The 19,128-nt window shown below is 36.4% G+C and overlaps 1 protein-coding gene across 19 annotated transcripts in view; it reads right to left on the bottom strand.

The window, feature by feature from the left end:
• VPS13B (vacuolar protein sorting 13 homolog B) overlaps positions 1 to 19,128 on the bottom strand; it is a 916,166-nt gene that overhangs the window by 792,209 nt on the left and 104,829 nt on the right. For 17 of the 19 annotated variants that reach the window (XR_008509424.2, XM_054519206.2, XM_054519208.2 and 14 more), the window contains 2 exons: positions 17,931 to 18,105; positions 12,382 to 12,650 (listed from right to left, as the gene is read on the bottom strand). Coding sequence is in view for 18 of the 19 variants with exons in the window: in XM_054519206.2 (XP_054375181.2) it covers positions 12,382 to 12,650; positions 17,931 to 18,105 (444 nt within the window). In the remaining variant the exon portion in view is untranslated. Of the gene's footprint in view, positions 1 to 12,381; positions 12,651 to 14,444; positions 14,542 to 17,930; positions 18,106 to 19,128 lie in introns of those variants that run through there. The other 2 variants (XM_054519211.2, XM_063726436.1) reach the window with 1 other exon arrangement.

The raw sequence follows: 19,128 nt of genomic DNA, 5'->3' as shown, positions 1-19,128 counted from the left end.
TGATCTGTAATCAGTTATCTTTGATAGTACTATTAGAATTATTTTGGGGCACCATGAACGTGCCCATTTAAGACTGAGAACTTAATTGATAAATGTGTGTGTTCTGACTGTTCCACTGTCTAGCCACTCCCCTCTCTCCCTTCTCCTTGGGCCTCCCTATTTCCTGAGACACAACAATATTGAAATTAGGCTAATTAGTAATATTACAATGGTCTAAGTATTTAAGTGAAAGGAAGAGTCCCTGTCTCTCACTTTAAATGAAAAGCTAGAAATGATTAAGCTTAGTGAAGAAGGGATGTAAAAGCCAAGACAGGCCAAAAGGTAGGCATCTTGAGCCAAACAGTTGGCCCAGTCATTAACGCAAAAGAAAAAGTCTTGAAGGAAATTAAAATTGTACACACAAGTGATAAGGAAGTAAAACAGCCTGTTGATATGGAGGAATTTTGAGTGGTCTGGATAGACAATCGAACTAGCCACAACACTCCCTTAAGCCAAAGCTGAATCCAGAGTAAAGCCCTAACTCTTAAATTCTATGTAGGCTAATAGATGTAAGAAAGCTGCAGGAGAAAAGTCCGACAGTAGCAGAGGTCTGTTCACGAGCCTTATGGAAAGAAGACGTCTACATACCATAAAAGCACAAGATAAACAGCAAGGGTTGACGTAGAAGCTGCACGCAGTTACACAGAAGACCTAGCTAAGATAATTAATAAAAGTGGCTACTAATCAACAGATTTTCAACACAGACCAAACAGCCTTCTCCTGGAAGAAGATGTCATCTGAGCTAGAGAGGAAAAGTCAGTGCTTGGCTTCAAAGCTTCAAAATACAGGCGGATGCTCTTGTTAGGGGCTAACATATCTGGTAACTTTAAGTTGAAGATAGTGTTCATTCACCATTCTGAAAATCCTAGGGCCCTTAAGAATCATGCTAAATCTACTTTGCTTGTGCTCTATGAATGGAAAAAAAATGACTGAATGACAGTACATCTGTTTATGGCATGGTTTACTAAATATTTTAAGCCTATGGAAAACCTACTTCTCAAAAAAAAGGACTCCTCTTAAAATATTACTGCTCACTGACAATGCATCTGGTCACCCTACACCTCTGATGGAGATATACAAGGAGATGAATATTGTTTCTCATGCCTGCTAAAATGACATCCATTCTGCAGCCCATGGATTAGGAGTAATGTTGATGTTCAAGTCTTATTATTTAAGAAATACAAATACATTTTGTAAGGCTATAGCCACCATAGATAGTGATTCCTCTGATGGATCTATGCAAAGTAAATCAAAAACTTTCCTGAAAGGGTTTACTATTCCAGATTCCATTAAGAACATTCGTGATTCATAGAAGGAGGTCAAACTATCCACATTAACAAGAGCTTGAAAGAAGTTGATTTTAACCCTCCTGGATGACTTTGAGGTATTCAAGACTTAGGTAGAGGAAGTAACTACTAGAGAATTAGATTTAGAAGTGGAACCTGAAGAGGACTGGCTTCTTACGGATAAATAAAGAAAGTGATTTCTGAAGATGGAATCTACTCCTGGTGAAGATGCTAGGAATATTGTTGAAATGACAATGAACTTAGAATGTTCTGTATATTTAGTTGATAAAGCAGCAGTAGTGTTTGAAAAGGACTGACTTCAATTTCGACAGAGGTTCTACTCTGAGGCCAGACACAGTGGCTCACGCCTGTAATGCCAGCACTTTGGAAGGCCAAGTCAGGTGGATCACTTGAGGCCAGGAGTTTGAGACCAGCCTGGCCAACGTGGTGAAACCCCATCTCTACCAAAAATACAAAAATTAGCCAAGCGTGGTGGTGCATGCCTGTAGTCCCAGCTACTCAGGAGGCTGAGGTGCAAGAATTGCTTGAACCTGGGAGGCGGAGGTTGCAGTGAGCCAAAATCATACCACTACACTCCAGCCTGCGTGACAGAGAGACTCTGTTTCAAAAAAAAGTAGTCCTACTCTGAGTAAAATTCAGTCAAACAGCATCCCATGCTACAGAGAAATCCTCTATGAAAGGAAGAGTCAATTAATGTGGCACACTTCATTGCTGTCTTATTCTGAGAAATTGCCTCTGCCACTCCAACCTTTAGCAACCACCACCCTGATCAGACAGCAATCATCAATACTGAGTCAAGACCCTCCACCAGCAAAAAGTTATGACTTGCTAAAAGTGCAGATGATTGTTAGCATTTTTTAACAATAAAGTACTTTTAATTCAGGTATGTATAGTGTTTTTAGACATACTGTTGGACACTTAACAAACTACAATATTGTGCAAACATAATTTTTTATGCATTGGGCAAAACGAAAAATTTCTGTGACTCGCTTTATTGCTATATTCGCTTTATTGTGGTGGTATGGAACCAAATCCACAATATCTCTGAGGTACACCTGTACTAATCTAGATATTAACATAACAAAAAATTCTTACTCCCCAGATGCTTACAACATATTATTTATATGTTTCAAAAATTAAATAAATTATTTTACAAAAGTACTATTCTAAATGCAATATAGTATCCTGGTTTGAATCATGGTACACAAAAAAGATATCATGAAATTCAATTAATGTTTAAAATGTAACAGTAATGCACATATACATTACAGTAATGCATACACAGTAATGCACATATAACAATAAGGGAAACTGGGTAAAGAACATAAGGGAACTCTCTGTACTGTCTTTGCAACCTGTGTGTAACTCTAAAATTATTCCAAAAAGAAAAGGTTACTTTTTTTAAAAAGGTATTTCAGCCTGTGTTTGCCAATTATTTACTTCCCCTCATTCTTACGACATAGATATATTCATCACTTTTAAATGCAAAGTCAAAGCTCACATTTTTTAAAAAACCAATATTTAACTTAGGCCTAATAAAAGTTCTTGAACTAAAAAGTTACAATTTTAAGCACAGTGACTTCTCTATATTGAGTATCAACTAATTATTCTCATTCTTTATAATAAAGCTTTTTATATTTTATATATTTATGTAATGTAGACTCCTATTTCTTGGATGTTTCTAGTACTGATATATACAATGTAGCTATTTTAAAGTACAATTCTGTAATCTAGAATGATTACTGAAGTAAACTTGAATTTCTTTAAATTGATCCCTCTTCAGCTGTCTACAATTATTACAGAGAAAAAGCAATTAATTGATTATAAGGACTCGTGCGGTGACTCACGCCTGTAATCTCAGCACTTCGGGAGGCCGAGGTGGGCGGATCACGAGGTCAGGAGATCGAGACCATCTTGGCTAACACGGTGAAACCCTGTCTCTACTAAAAAAATATATAAAAAATTAGCCGGGCATGGTGGCGGGCGCCTGTAGTCCCAGCTACTGGGGAGGCTGAGGCAGGAGAACGGTGTGAACCCGGGAGGGGGAGCTTGCAGTGAGCCGAGATTGCACCACTGCACTCCAGCCTGGGCAACAGTGCGAGACTCTGTCTCAGAAAAAAACAAAGGACTCGAACATTACAAGAATAATTTTAAACATTCTTTAAAAAATGCTAGATTTAATTTGGCATGATTTTTGCTGGACTGATATCAACTGTTCAAAATGCTAATGTAGAAACATGATCTTGTTTTCTTAACAAAAATATGAACCAGAAATTAATTCCAAACATTCGTCAAATCTAAGCTGAGCAATGAATTCTAATGCTTTCCTCAATATCAAGGTATTTCCCTAAGAGCAAACTTTAAGAAACATAAATGTTCTAAAATTATAAAAAGATATAACTATTGACAAATACTGCCCAAAAAGTTTATAAAAGTTTTATACACAAATGACTATTTTGTTTTGTTGTTGTTTGCCTTTGTTTATGTTTTTGACACAGGGTCTTCCTCTGTCACCCAGGCTGCAGTGCAGTAGCACGATCATGGGTCACTGTAGCCTAAATCCTCCAGGGCTCAAGCAATCCTCCCACTTCAGCTTCCAGAGTAGCTAGGACTACAGGTGCACACTACCACACCTGGCTATTTTTTTTTTTTATAAAGATGAGGTCTCACTATGTTGCCCAGGTTGGATAAATGCCTATTTTGACTGATTCAGTTGAATATAATTCCTCTCAACAATCAAGTTAACAGAAATGTATCAGAATAATTTCAAATTTAAAACTAAACAGGAAAAAATCACCAAAAAGCACAGTACCTAACTTGTAATCCTTGACTTCCCTCACAATCTTCTGCAAAAATAAGTGCCTTATTCTGATCATCTAAAACTGACAATATATCTTTTTTTTCTTTTTACAAAATGTGAGACTTTTTTTTTTTTTTAAGGAGACACAATCTTGCTCGGTCACCCAGGCTAGAGTACAGTGGTGAAAACATGGCTCATTGCAGCTCAAACTCCAGGACTCAAGCAATCCTCCCACTTCAGCCTCCTAAATTGCTAGGATTACAGGCAAGCGCCACCATGCCCTGCTAATTTATTTATTTATTTTTTGTACAGACAGGGTCTCATTCTGTTGCCCAGGCTATATGTCAGGACTTTTGATGTTAAAAAAACTGACAACATATCCAACAATATTTGTCAACAGTTGCCTTTTTATTATATTTTTTAATATCTTATTTTATTATGTTTTAATTTTGAAGATGAATCCTTATCCCTTTAATCAATGCTAAATCACTGAATTCAATTACAAAAATAATTTTTTTCAGTAGAACTGAGAATGATGTTAAAATAGTACAGCTAATATATGCATTATAATTTTTGCCCAAACTTTAAAAAATAAAATCAATCAAGCTATGACACAAACTTTAGTTGAAACTTATTCTCTATATTTTTCAACTTTTGTCATATTAGAAAATATTGAATTATCTTAAGTAGAAAAGTCTTTAATATTTATTTGTAAATTTTTTTTTAGTAAAGACAGGGTTTCACCATATTGGCCAGGCTGGTCTTGAACTCCTGACCTCATGATCTGCCTGCCTCAGCCTCCCAAAGTGCTGGGATTACAGGCGTGAGCCACTGCGCCCGGCTATCTTATTTTATAACTTGCCATCTGTTGTAGTTATAAATTGTGTAGCTTTAGTACTAATACAAAGAAAATCTATGCTAAATTTAAAACCATGAGAACAGAAACATTTTTTTTTTTTCCACTGCTACAACCCCACAATGTAACAAGTTGCCTGGAATAATACCTATACCACTATTTCAAAAGTTTAGCTCATTTCACATGGGTTTATCTCCTTTACAAAAATGCAGACATGAAATAATAAACCCACAAAAAATGAAATTGGAGAGGAAACAAAACCTGAAAAATTAGTCCATAAATTTTTGTAAACTGAAAAGCAGATGAAAAGGTGGGCAGATGTATGGATAATGGATGGATGCACATACTTATTCAAAAAATAAATATTTGTAGAAAACATACCAGGCAATTTCTAAGTGCTGAAGAAACAACAAATCTTTTTTTTTCTTTTTTTTTTGAGACAGTATCTTGCTCTGTCACCCAGGCTGGAGTGCAATGGCATGATATTGGCTCACTGCAACCTCCACCTCCCAGGTTCAAGCAATTCTCCTGCTTCAGACTCCCAAGTAGCTGGCATTACAGGCGCCTGCCACCACACCAGGCTAATTTTTGTATTTTTAGTAAAGACGGGGTTTCCATGTTGGCCAGGCTGGTCTCGAACTCCTGACCTCATGATCCGCCCACCTCAGCCTCCCAAAGTGCTGGGATTACAGGTGTGAGCCATCATGCTCAGCCCAACAAACCTTTTAAAATTATCACTTAATGAGCTTTAGTGTAATATCAAAAGGAATATCCACAATTTTTCAAAAGGCTATTAAAATACTCCTTCCTTTCCAAATAAATATCTATGTGAGGCTAGATGTTCTTCATATACATTAATTAAAACATGTCCTAACAGACTAAATACTGAAGCAGACACAAAAATTCAGCTATCTTCTACTAAGCCAGACATTCAAGATATTTACAAAAATAAACCAATGCATGTCCCTTCTTACCTTTTAAAATATAGTAATTTTACTTTTATTATAAAATGATATTCACATCAACATATAATAAATTCATTTTAAAATAAATTAATATATACATATTCTTAAGATTTGTTTTAATTTCTAATACAATAAATATGAGTAAATGTAATATGAATAAACAAAACTCCTCAGAATTCTCAATAATTTTTAAGAATGCAAAGGTTTCCTGGAGCCTTGAGATCAAAAAGTTTGAAAACTACTGGTCTACAAGTTGCAATAAAGCTGATGAGAAATGACTGCATCCTAGAGGTACAGCTGACAGAACATGCTGACTGATTAGATGTGGTGGGAGAAGAAAAGATACTAATAAATGTTAAGCCTGAGCAAATTAGTAGATAATGTTGCAATTTAATGAAAGGTAAAATAGTGGGGGTGGGGGTGCACAACTGCAAAGAAAAATCAAGAGTTCTGTTTGTATGTGTTAAGTATCAATCAGATATGAAAGCAGAAATATAAAACAGGCAGTTGAATTCTAGAGCTCAGGGAAAAGTGAAAAGTGGAGACACAAATTTGGTAGTCTATCAGCATCTGTATCATGATGGAGTTATATCACCTTGGGAGTTTGTAGATAGAAAAGAAGAGAGGGTCAAAGACCAAGCCCTATATGCCAACATTTAAAGGTCAGACAGAAGAGAAGCACCAAAAACAACTACAAAAAAGTCCCTGGTAACCCAGACATAATTTTCTTTTCTTTCTTTTTTTTTTTTTTTTCTTTTTTTTTGAGACAAGGTCTTGCTCTGTCACCCAGGCTGCAGTGGCAGTGGCAGGATCTCAGCTCAATTCAACCTCCACCCCTCCAACTCAAACGATCCTCCCACCTCAGCCTGCTAAGTATCTGGTACTACAGGCACACGCCATCTGCTTAGCTAATTTTTGTATTTTTCTGTAGTGACAGAGTTTCACCATATTGGCATGGCTGGTCTGGAATTCCTGGGCTCAAGCGATCTGCCTGCTTTGGCCTCCTAAAGTGCTGGGATTATAGGCGTAAGCCACTGTGCCCGGCGATAACATTTTTAAAGAAAAAGAAGTATATCCCAAAGAAACTCTTCCACATATATATGTCAAAAGATCTGTACCAGAACATTTACATAAGCATTGTTCAAAATATAGCAAAATATATAGAACAGACTGTAAGACCCATTATCCCTCTTTCTTAGACTCATAAATCAATCCCACATCATTCTACTAGTTGTCTGAAGATTTAATCTTGGATTCAGTCCCACACTACCACTGTCATAATCCTTAGTGATTTCAATATCCAGAGAGATGATGATTTCAATATCCAGAAAGATGATCATTCCAAAAGTCTGATTTCTCAGTTTTTTGACCACCTCTTCTGCATTGATCTTGTCCTCCAGATTATTTTCACCATCACCCTAACTAAAGCAGCAGAATATGACCAGAAAATACATAGAACCACAACAACTGGTATATCTTCAAATTCATGATCACTTTTGTGTAGTAGGTCCTTAGTGTCCCTAGTGAACATACATATTCAAGGGTCATTACTCCTCATCCTCCCCAAGATGACAATTTTATACCTTCTTCCCTTTCCTCAAAGCTTCTCCTCCTTCCCCATGTTTACTCTGAGTTAAGAGAACTATTTAAAGAAAAAAATAATCCGAAGAGAACTTTCAAAAACCGCTACCCACCTTTTCTACCAAAGCACTTATGTGTGTGCAAGGTCACATTGCTTTCTCTCCTGCTATCATGAATGAATGACCTATTGTCCCATTAGAGGTCATCAGACTTTCCATCTCTACAAGAGGTGCCAAGCCCTCTTATCTACTCAAGAATATTACTCCAGCCAATTCTCCCCCTCTTGCCTATATCGATTTTTTCCTCTCTATTAGATCACTTATATCACCAAACAAACATGCTATGATTACCCGCATCTTTCAAAAAAAAAAAAGTCTTTAGCTCCACAACCCCAACCAGCTATTTCCCCATTTCTATGCTCTTTATAACAAAACCGTCTTGAAAGTTTTCTGTACTCTTCAACAATTACTCTACTACCATTTGCATTTTTATCTGTCCTTTTTGCATAAAATATACATAATAAAATGTACAGTTTTAACCACTTGTCAGTATACAATTCAGTGGCATTTAGTACAAAATATTATATAATTATCCCCACTATATATTTGCAGAGCTTTTACATCATACTAGGCAGAAACTCTGAACCTGTTAAGCACTAACTCAATTCCCCTGTATCCTACAGCCTCTAGCATGTCTATTCTACTGCTGTTTCTGTGATTTTGCCTGTTCTAAATACCTCATCTGTGATGGTTAATACTGACTGTCAACTTGATTAGACTGAAGGCTGCAAAGTATTGTTCTTGAGTGTGTCTATGAGGGTGCTGCCGAAGGAGTTTAACATTTGAGTCAGTGAACTGGAAGATGCAGACCCACCCTCAATCTGGGTGGGCACCATCTAATCAGCTGCAAGCACAGCTAGGATAAAGCAGGCAGAAGAATGTGGAAGGACTAGACTTGCTGAGTCTTCTGGCTTCATCTTTCGCCTGTGCTGGATGCTTCCTGCCCTTGAACATCAGACTCCAAGTTCTTCAGCTTTTAGACTTTGGGACTTACACCTGTGGTTTGCCAGGGGCTCTCAGGCCTTTGGCCCACACTGAAAGCTACACCGTCAGCTTCCCTGCTTTTGAGGTTTTGGGACTCGGACTGATCCATCACTGGCTTACTTGCTCCTCAACTTGCAGACGGCCTATCATGGGACTTTACCTTGTGATCGTGTGAGTCAACTCTCCTTAATAAACTCCCTTTCATACATACATATAGCCTATTAGTTCTGTCCCTCTAGAGAACATCATCTAAGTGGAATCATACAATATTTGTCCTTTTGTGTCTGGCTTATTTCATTCAGCATAGAGATTTTCCAGGTTCATTCATGTTTAGCATGCATCAGAACTTCATTCCTTTTTTTTTTTTTCTGAGATGGAGTTTCACTATTGTTGCCCAGGCTGGAATGCAATGGCATGATCTCGGCTCACTGCAACCTCTGCCTCCCGGGTTCAAGCGATTCTCCTGCCTCAGCCTCCCGAGTAGCTGGGATTACAGGTACCCACCACCACGCCCAGCTTTTTGTATGTTTAGTAGAGATGGGGTTTCAACATGTTGGCCAGGCTGGTCTTGAACTCCTGACCTCGTGATCTGCCCACCTCAGCCTCCCAAAATGCTGGGATTACAGGCATGAGCCACCACACCTGGCCAAAATTTCATTTTTTTTATGGCTGAATATTATTCCACTGTATGTATATACCACAATTTGTTTATTCATTCATCCACTGATGAACATATGGATTGTTTCCATTTTGGGAGATCACTGAATAGTGCTACTATGAACGTTTATGTTCACCAATTTGTTTGAATACCAGTTTTTTATTCTTTTGAGTACGTACCTAGAAATAAAATAGCTCGATTATATGGTAATTCTACGTTTAATTTTTTGTGGAAACACCAAACTATATTCCACAGCAGATGCACTATTTTACATTTCTACCAGTCTTCACATTTGCTTTTAATCAACTCCAACAAAGATTCTAACAGTGTCATATCACTGTTCTGCTCAAAATCACCAGTAATTTTCCACATTGTAAAATCCAAGGATCCGTTCTTACAAATAATCTATTCCCTCCTCTTTAAAACATTTATGGTACTTACCTTCCAGTCTCTTGGTTTTCTGCCTACAATATTGATCATTTATTCTCAGCTTCCCTTGCTATTTATTCCTCATCTTTCCAATTTCTTATCATCACAGTGCCCCAGAGCTTGGCTCTAGAACCTCTTTTTTCTATTCTACACTAATTTCAGTCTTAATATGATCATGACTATCAAATATATGCACCTAGGCAAATTTCTAATCTGAATTCTAGATCCATATATCCAACTGTCCACTAAGTTACTCTACTTAAATATACAGCAGGCATCTTAAACCTATCCAAAACTAAATTCCTCATCTTCATCTCAAATCTAGTCTTCTCCCAATCCCAGTCATCTCAAAATGTCACAGCTCAACTCTTCTAGTTGTTTAAGAGCCATCCTTGGATCATCTTTTTTTTTTCATTCATGTCTCATAATGAAATCTATCAGGAAATTCTGCCTATTTGACCTTCAAAACACATCCAAAACACAATCACTTTTCATCACCTCCACTTGCTATCACCCTAGTCCAAGTAATTACCATCTCTTGCTTGAAAATTGCATTCCTATTTCTTTTCCTTACTTTTGCTTCCAACACAGCAGCCACAGTGATCCAGATTAAAATACAACCCGGATCATATAATTCTTCTAAAAACTGGCCAAATATTGTTTATCTCACTAAGAATAAAAGACAAAGTCCTAAAAATGATCTACACAGTTTACAACTTATGAACCACTCCAAACCTCATCACCCCTCTTATCCTTCATACCACATTCATTCATGATATCTCATGACACTACTGCCCCACTGGCTTCCTTGCTGTTTCTTGAACTCTGTTGCCTTTACATTTGTTATTACTGGAATGTCCATTCTCACATATCAATGAGGCTTCCTCTTTGGCAGGTCTTTGCTTTAATATTCCCTTCATAATAAGGCCTTCCCTGATCATCCCATTTTAAACTGCATAATATCCCCTCTGGTGAAAGCACTCGCTATTCCTCTTCCTACTTGATTTTTCTTTTTTTTTTTTTTTTTCGGAGACAGAGTTTCGCTCTTGTTGCCTAGGCTGGAGTGCAATGGCACAATCTCAGCTCACCACAACCTCCACCTCCCAGGTTCAAGCAATTCTCCTGCCTCAGCCTCCCGAGTAGCTGGGATTACAGGCATGTGTCACCACGCCCGGCTAATTGGGTAATTTTTTTTTTTAGTAGAGATGGGGTTTCTCCATGTTGGTCAGGCTGGTCTCGAATTCCAGATCTCAGGTGATCTGGCCGCCTCGGCCTCCCAAAATGCTGGGATTACAGGCGTGAGCCACCACATCCGGCCCCCACTTGATTTTTCTACCTAACCTTTATATTCAATGAACACAATATATATGTTATTTGTTTATAATATCAATTTAAGCTTGAAAAATCAGGAATTTATATCTGTTCACTCTGGTATCTCTGGAGACAAAACAATGCTTAGAAACAGCTGGCATTGAAAATATTTGTTGAATGAATTAAGATATTATTCAGGAATATTACATGTATGGTAATAGTATTATAAAAGTCCAGGAAACAAATAACTCAAAAATTAAGTTTGGGTTATATGTGAGAGGAAGAGAAGGTAAAATATGATCAAAGAAGAACACATGGGGGATCAAAGCTACTAGCAATTTTATATTTATTTTGGCTGAAGTGCAGGGGTACTGGGATTACAGGTGTGAGCCACCATGCCTGGCATAATTTTATATTTCTTCAAGTAAAGGGGTATTTACTTTATTATTCTTTAACCTGGACATACACATATTTGTATATATCATATATATTTTTGTATAGATGAGAATAGATATTTTACATGCATTATTTTAATGGAGAAAGTCGTCAAGTTATGCTAAATACTGCTGGAAAAATAGCTAGAAGAGGACCTAGTTAACAATTTTGTCCTGAAAAGCGAAAGAGATGAGGAAAGAGATAATTATATGTAAACAATCCTTAAAAAAAATTTTTGTTATGAGGCTGGGCGTGATAGCTAACACCTGTAATCCTAGCACATTGGGAGGCCGAAGGGGGAAAAACACTTAAGCCTAGGAGCGAGACCAGCCTGGGCAACATGGCAAAACCCCAACTCTGCAAAATATTTAAAAAAAAAAAAAAATTAGCTGGGCACAGTGGCACGTGCCTGTAGTCCCAGCTGCTGGGGAGGCTGAAGTGAGACGATGTCTTGAGCCCGGGAGGCAGAGGTTGCACTGAGCTGTGATTGCACCACTGCACTCCAGCCTAGGCAACAGAGCCAGACCCTGTCTCAAAAAAAAAAAAAAAAAAGAGAGAGAGAGACAGATTGTTATGATTGTTACGAAGGAGAGCACAGAAATGAAACCGTACCCGATGGGTAAAATAATTCAGGGGAAAATTTTTGCTATTCCTTTCTTTTTTAATGACAATATTAAGGCATGTTTGCATACCAACTGAATGATTCAATAGGGCAAAAAACTATCCATGAAGCTAATAAAAAAGAAATGTGGAGAATGCCCTAAGAAGACAGGAAGGGATCAAAATTCAAAGATTTCAAGTGGAGGAGCCATGCAATTTTATGAAGTAAGAACTGTTAGACTCTATCTCACATCTACTGAATGCAAAACAAACTTGAATAAAGCTAGAATTATACTAACAATCCAAATTTAAGCATTAAAGTTGCTAGAGATATAAACAGCAAGAGAAAAGACCTACTTTGAAAGTCACCGTTGCCTTTGTGCAATAAAATCCTATAGAAACAATAGGATCCTTCAAAGTCTGTGCTTTTTGCTGATGCATGGTTGATGCAGGATCGTTCCCACCAAAGTCTTCCTCGCCATCGTCATAACTCACAATTGCAGGCACAAAGGACCAGGCCCATGACACCCATCCCTGTGGCTGCTCCTCATCTTGCTGTGAATATAACTCTTGACCTTTATACTGAGCAGGATATTGCATATCTATTCTTGTTTCATCTTCAGAACCTATCAATTAAAATTAAGTCATTTTAAATAAGTCAAAAGGATTTAACTAAGAGAATAGAAATACACATCCTTTAAAATTTTTCCTCCCATATCCTTCTAATATAAGGTATAAACAAATGATACAGTGATTATTATTATTTGAAACCAATAATTTAGCATTATGACTCTCAAGTTTCTGTATGTTGTACTGTATCACTCTCCTTTAGTAGGTTATTCTTAATGTCATGTGGAAAGTAGTTTATCGACTGCACATAACTTTTAACTGTATTTGATAAAGACAAAGAATAAATTAATTCTTTAACATCGCTCATGAATGTTTTAAACCAACAACAAAAAACCTACCTCTCAAAAATAAGGCTGATATATTGAAAAACTGACTTTTCTCAGAAACATAATACCACAAAGACCCAAGAAACATTCTTCATTTCCTGATCAGCACCCATGGAGGAAAAAAAAAATATGGCAAGTGCTTCTAGGCAAAATGCTCTCCTGCCCAAACAAGAATTATCCCAAAAACGAAAGCAAATATTAGAATAAAACGACTTTTATATGTAGTTAAAAAAATAATAATGTTGGGGCCTCTTTCTTACTAGCAAGTAAGATATGTTATACCTTTCCTGTTGTACAGATGAAAAAATTATAGCCAAGAAATTTTATTTGGTTACAAACTGGCAGACCAAAGATTTTGATTCCAACCACTCTTTAATTTATGCCACCTTTGTAAAGACAAACTCCATCAAAGTCCTTTAATATAATTCTAGCAATATAAACAAAAGAGGCATCATGAAATTTAGAAAAAAAAAAATTACTTTTTAAAAATTTCACAGGGGCCAGGAGCAGCGACTCACACCTGTAATCCCAGCACTTTGGGAGGCCAAGGTGGACAGATCACCTGAGCTCAGGAGTTCGAGACCAGCCTGAGCAACATGATGAAACCCTGTCCCTACTAAAAATACAAAAAAACTGTCCGGGTGTAAAATTCATAGGGGCCAGGATCAGTGACTTAAACCTGTAATCCCAGCACTTTGGGAGGCCGAGGTGGGCAGATTACCTGAGCTCAGGAGTTCAAGACCAGCCTGGGCAACATGGTGAAACCCTGTCCCTACTAAAAATACAAAAAAATTGTCTGGGTGTGGTGGTGTGCACCCATTATGGTCCCAGCAACTTGGGAGGCTGAGGTGGGAGAATCACTTGAACCCAGGAGGCAGGCGTTGCAGTGAGCCATGTTTCATACCACTGCACTGCAGCCTGGGTGACAGAGCAAGACCCTAGACCCTGTCTAAAAAAAAATAAAAATAAAAATAAAAACACCATGGAAAAATTAGTCTCCAGCAGATTCACTCATATCTACTCACCATTGATAAATCTATAAATACACATACTCCTTTAAATCTTTAAATAACATCCTTACAGATTTTCTTATTGAAAAAGCTTTATAACTTTTTAAACTCTTATGACAGGAGACTCTTGGAACATTCTACATTTATAGGTTATGAATGTTTACCTTCTTTCACCTGAGAAGGAAAAGGCTTAATAAGAATTAACTAGAGTAACTAAAATAATAGTACCAAGACACTTAAGCCATTGTAGTTCAGAATAAGTTTTATATAAGTTGCAAACCCTGTTGGGCCCACTGGCTCATTCCTATAATCCCAGCACTTTGGGAGCCCGAGATGGGAGAATCACATGAAGCCAGGAGTTCAAGAACAGCCTACTGCAACAAAGTGAGACCCCCCACCTCAACCAAAAACAAAACAAACAAAAAATTTATCAGCCACACTCAGTGTCGTGCACCTGTAGTCCCAGCCACTCGGGAGGCTGAGGCTGGAGGATTGCTTGAGCCCAGGAGTTCAAGGCTGCAGTGAGCTATGATCATGCCATCATACTCCAGCCTAGGCAACAGAGTGAGACTATGTCAATAAATAAATAATAAATATATAAAGTAAAATAAAATTTTAAAAAGACACAAAAAAGCTTTAAATGGACAAATATTTAACACATACTTCACAAAGGCAGATAAAGGCCGATAATCACATTAAAAATTCAAAATCATTAGCCATCAAAAAATGCAAATTAAAAAACTATGAGATACCACAACACACTCATCCCAATGGCAAAAAAGTGAAAAAATACACCATTGAATGTTAGCAAGGATGTAGGTCAACTGTAACTATCACACATTGTTGATAGGAATATAAAATGGTACAACCACATTGGAAAAAGTTATGGAAGTTTCTCTGAAAACTAAACATATAATTCCACTCTTATTTACCCAAGAGAAAGAATAGCACATGTCTATGTGAAATTTGTACAAAAATATCTATGAAAGCTTTATTTATAATAGCCAAAAATGAAAAACAGCCCAAATGTCCATCAACAAGTGAATGGTAAAATAAACTATAGTATATTCACATGGTATATTCATACAATGTATGTAGCAATGAAAAGGAAAGAATGACTGCTATATGCAACAACACAGATAAATACCAAACACACTATGCTTAATGAAAGAAGCCTTTTATACATATTGAGTGTTTCCATTTATATGAAATTCTAGAATCAGCAAAACTAAATCTACAGTTTTAAGGAACTTCAGAACAGTGTTTTCTCACAGGGAGGCAGGCAGGTGAAAGGGGGATGACTAGAAAGGGGCATAAGAAACTATCTCAGATGTTAATGACCTATATCTTGGTGAGTGTTTTCCATCACACAGGTGTATGTATTTCTCAAACTCATTGAATTTTACTTTGGAGATTTAACCTCCAAAAAAAAATTAAAAGACCCACTTAGTAGAAACTCTAGATAACAACAGGCAGCTGAGGGTTAGGGGTGAAGTGTGCCAATGTATGTAACTTAACTTGAAAGGCATCAAAAACAATCGTATTGATAAATAGGGAAAGGGATGTTAGATGAACTGATATGTGATGAAGCAAATGTAACAGAATATCAATCGAAGACTCTAGATGATAAGTCTGTGAGTGTTCACCTTATAATAACTCTTACAGCTTTTCCATATATTTGAAATTTGTCAAGTTGGAAAAAAATAAATCAAGTATCTTCTACATGCTATGTTTGTTCCAGGTATAAGTGTCTCAGAAGTGCATTGTCTAACAAAAATTTACCCTCTAGTGTGAAATAAAGGTATGTTTTATACCTATATACTCTGATTAATGTTGTTCTCTATGCTTTATTTTAAGGTAGTAAGATTTTTTTAATGAGATAAAGTTTAAATAGCATAAAATTCAACATTTAAAGGTGTACAATTCAGTGGGATTTTTTTTTAATTAGTCACAAGTTTTGCTCCTATCACCACTATCTAATTTTAGAACATTTTCATCATTCCAAAAAGAAACCTACTTATTTGCAGTCATTCTCTCCTCCCCTCAACTCCTGGTTACTAATCTACTTCCTGCCTCTACAGAACTGCCTATTATGAACATTTCTAATGGAATCATATCATATGTATTATCTTTTGACTGGCTGCTTTCACCTAAGATAATGCTTTCAAGGTTCATCCATGCTGTAGCCTATATCAGTATTTCATTTTTTGTATAGCTAAATAATACTCCAATGTATGAATACACCATAATTTGATAATCCATTCATCAGTTGATAGACATTTCAATTGTGTCCAGTTTTTGGCGACTATGAATATGTTACCATGAACATTTCATATATAAGTTTTTACATGGACATATGTTATCAATTCTCTTGATATACACGTAGGAATGGAATTGCTGGGTCAATATGGTAACTCTATGTTTAACGGTTTGAAGAACTGCCATATTGTTTTCCAAAGCAACTATACCATTTTACACTCCCAACAACTTATATGAGTTCCAATTTCTCCACATCCTCACCAATACCTGTTATTTTGTATTGTTTAATTATAGTCATCTAGTACCTGTGAAGTGGTCTCTCATTGAGGTTTTGATTTGCTTGTTTGCTATTTGTTTATCTTCTTTGGAGAAATGTCTCTTTGCCCATTTTTAATTGGGTTATTTGCCCCTAAGTTTTAAATGCCCTTCTCTTAGGGCTTTATCTATGAAAATTAATCACCTTAAAACTTTCTGAGTCTCAGGCCCAATACCAAGTCAAAATCAGTCATTCCTTTCATCTTTCTACATCAGATCATTCATGATATTTATCAAACTTTCTGCCATTCTACCATACATCATACTTAACTAACTACTGACATGTCTATCTGTCCCATTTTATCTTAAAATTCTAAGGGAAAGAAATACATCAAAATGATTTCTGTATTTTCCCACATTACATATCCTTCAATGAAGTATACATTTCATTAATTAACAGCACTAAAATAACTCAATTTAACTTAAGTGAACTTTTGCAGAAAAATTACCAATACTATTATTTACTAGGAAATCTTGAGGTATACTACTTCAACTTTTATCAAATGTATATCCTGGGTCAAGCATGGTGGCTCCTGCCTGTAATCCCAGCACTTTGTGATGCTGAGGCGGGCAGATCGCTTACACCTAGGAGTTTGAGACCAGCCTGGGCAACATAGCAAAATCCTGTCTCTACAAAAAAGGCAAAAATTACCCAGGCATGGTGGCACGTACCTGTAGCCCTAACTACTTGCAAGGCTGGGGTAGAAGGATCACCTGAGCCTGGGAGGTCGAGGCTGCAGTGACCCATGATCATGCCACTGCACTCCAGCCTGGGTGACAGAGCAAAACCCTCATTCATAAATAAATAAGTAGTACATTCTGAACACTTATATCTATTATAGATATAAGTTATTTTTAGCATATAGGAGAAAATCAGAATGTTATCCAGCATGTAGATAAAATTAAAGTAGTGTAGGCCGGGCGCAGTGGCTCATGCCTGTAATCCCAGCACTTTGGGAGGCTGAGGCGGGCAGATCACAAGGTCAGGAATTTGAGACCAGCCTGGCCAACATGGTGAAACCCCATCTCTACTAAAAAAAAAAATACAAAATTACACAGGTATGGTGGTGCATGTCTGTAATCCCAGCTACTTGGGAGGCTGAGGCAAGAGAACTGCCTGAGCCTGAGAGGCAGAGGTTGCAGTGAGCCATGATTGCACAACGGCACTCCAGTCCAGGCAACAGAGCTAGTCTCCGTCTCAAAACAAAACAAACAAAAAAAATTAAAATAGTGTAAAACAACCAAAAAACAATCAGCCCATCTCATTAGAATACTGTAAAACTCAATCTAATACATTTTTGAAGTTTCTCAATGGTAAAATATAAGAATAGTCTTAAAGTTTTTGTTTAATAAAGTTTTACATTACCTGTAATGTTTCCTAGCATATCTTTATTATGACAAGTAGGGTCCTCTATTTCGCCTTCTTTAAAATTGCCTATTTCTCCATAGTAAAGAGCAATTCCAAGTTGCATTATACGAATAAACATAGGCAGTTGTTGGTCTGTGATAGAAAGTTTCAAACTTTCTACTAAAGTATGAATCTGCATTTTGAAAAAGACATAACACCAACAAATGCATGTTTAAAAAGAGTACTTTTTACATAAAGAAAATGTTTTAAAGTCTTTAAATGGCATAACATAAAAGAAATGCTCCAAACATTTTAATACATAAATCAAAACAATATTTACTCTAAGATCTTAGGAATTAAGTAAATTTTGCTATGATGATCAATACACGTTAGATAGAAACGATATTAAACCAAATGATGTACATACAAATGGAATAAATAATGTACATACAAATGGAATAATAAATGCAGAAGGTATAATCACACTAGATTTCCAGATTACTATTCCAGAAACAAAGTTAGTTATATAACCAAATAGCTACTCTATAACATTAAGAGAATAACAGTATTATCCTCAAAAAAACAGAACAATCTGTCAAAACCAAGAATAATAAAAATTTTATGTCATTTTAGTGAAACTCTAATCATTCTTTTCAGGTTTATTAACCACAAAGAATACATATACATCCTAAAACCATACATTAACTGGGGAAAAGACTAGTATTACAACTATGAAAGTATGTAAATAATAAAAATTTTTGTCAAATATGGAAAAACAAGTGAAATGTATGTTGAAAAAAATTTTTCAGACAAATTTTAAATAAGATTTAAATAACAAAAGTTTTCCAAATTGTAGATAAGATTTAAATGACATAAAACTTATTCAACTGATAAAATGAAACAATTGTAACAAAGAACTAAGATTAACTACTAGCAAATAGGATATACAGCAATCAAAGTTCTCCTTAAAGAAAGAGACATCAGTGGAATATAAACACAACTTCAGTGTAATGGTTTCCTGCTGTTATCAAAACACGGAGTAAAACCAATTAAGCCATAAAGTCAAGTCTCTTAGAAGGTTTATTTTGACTGATGTATTTGAGTGTCTATGAAAGATGAAGTAGTAGTAATGGTAATCGTCATATTTTTAGGGCTCAAAGCACATAAAAAAATGTATGTGAAGGGGAGAAAACTGTATGGGGGGACTGTGAAATAC

This window comes from Pongo abelii, chromosome 7 (genome assembly GCF_028885655.2).
Source record: "Pongo abelii isolate AG06213 chromosome 7, NHGRI_mPonAbe1-v2.0_pri, whole genome shotgun sequence".
NCBI lineage: Eukaryota > Metazoa > Chordata > Mammalia > Primates > Hominidae > Pongo > Pongo abelii.
This window is presented reverse-complemented; position numbering and strand designations above follow the sequence as displayed.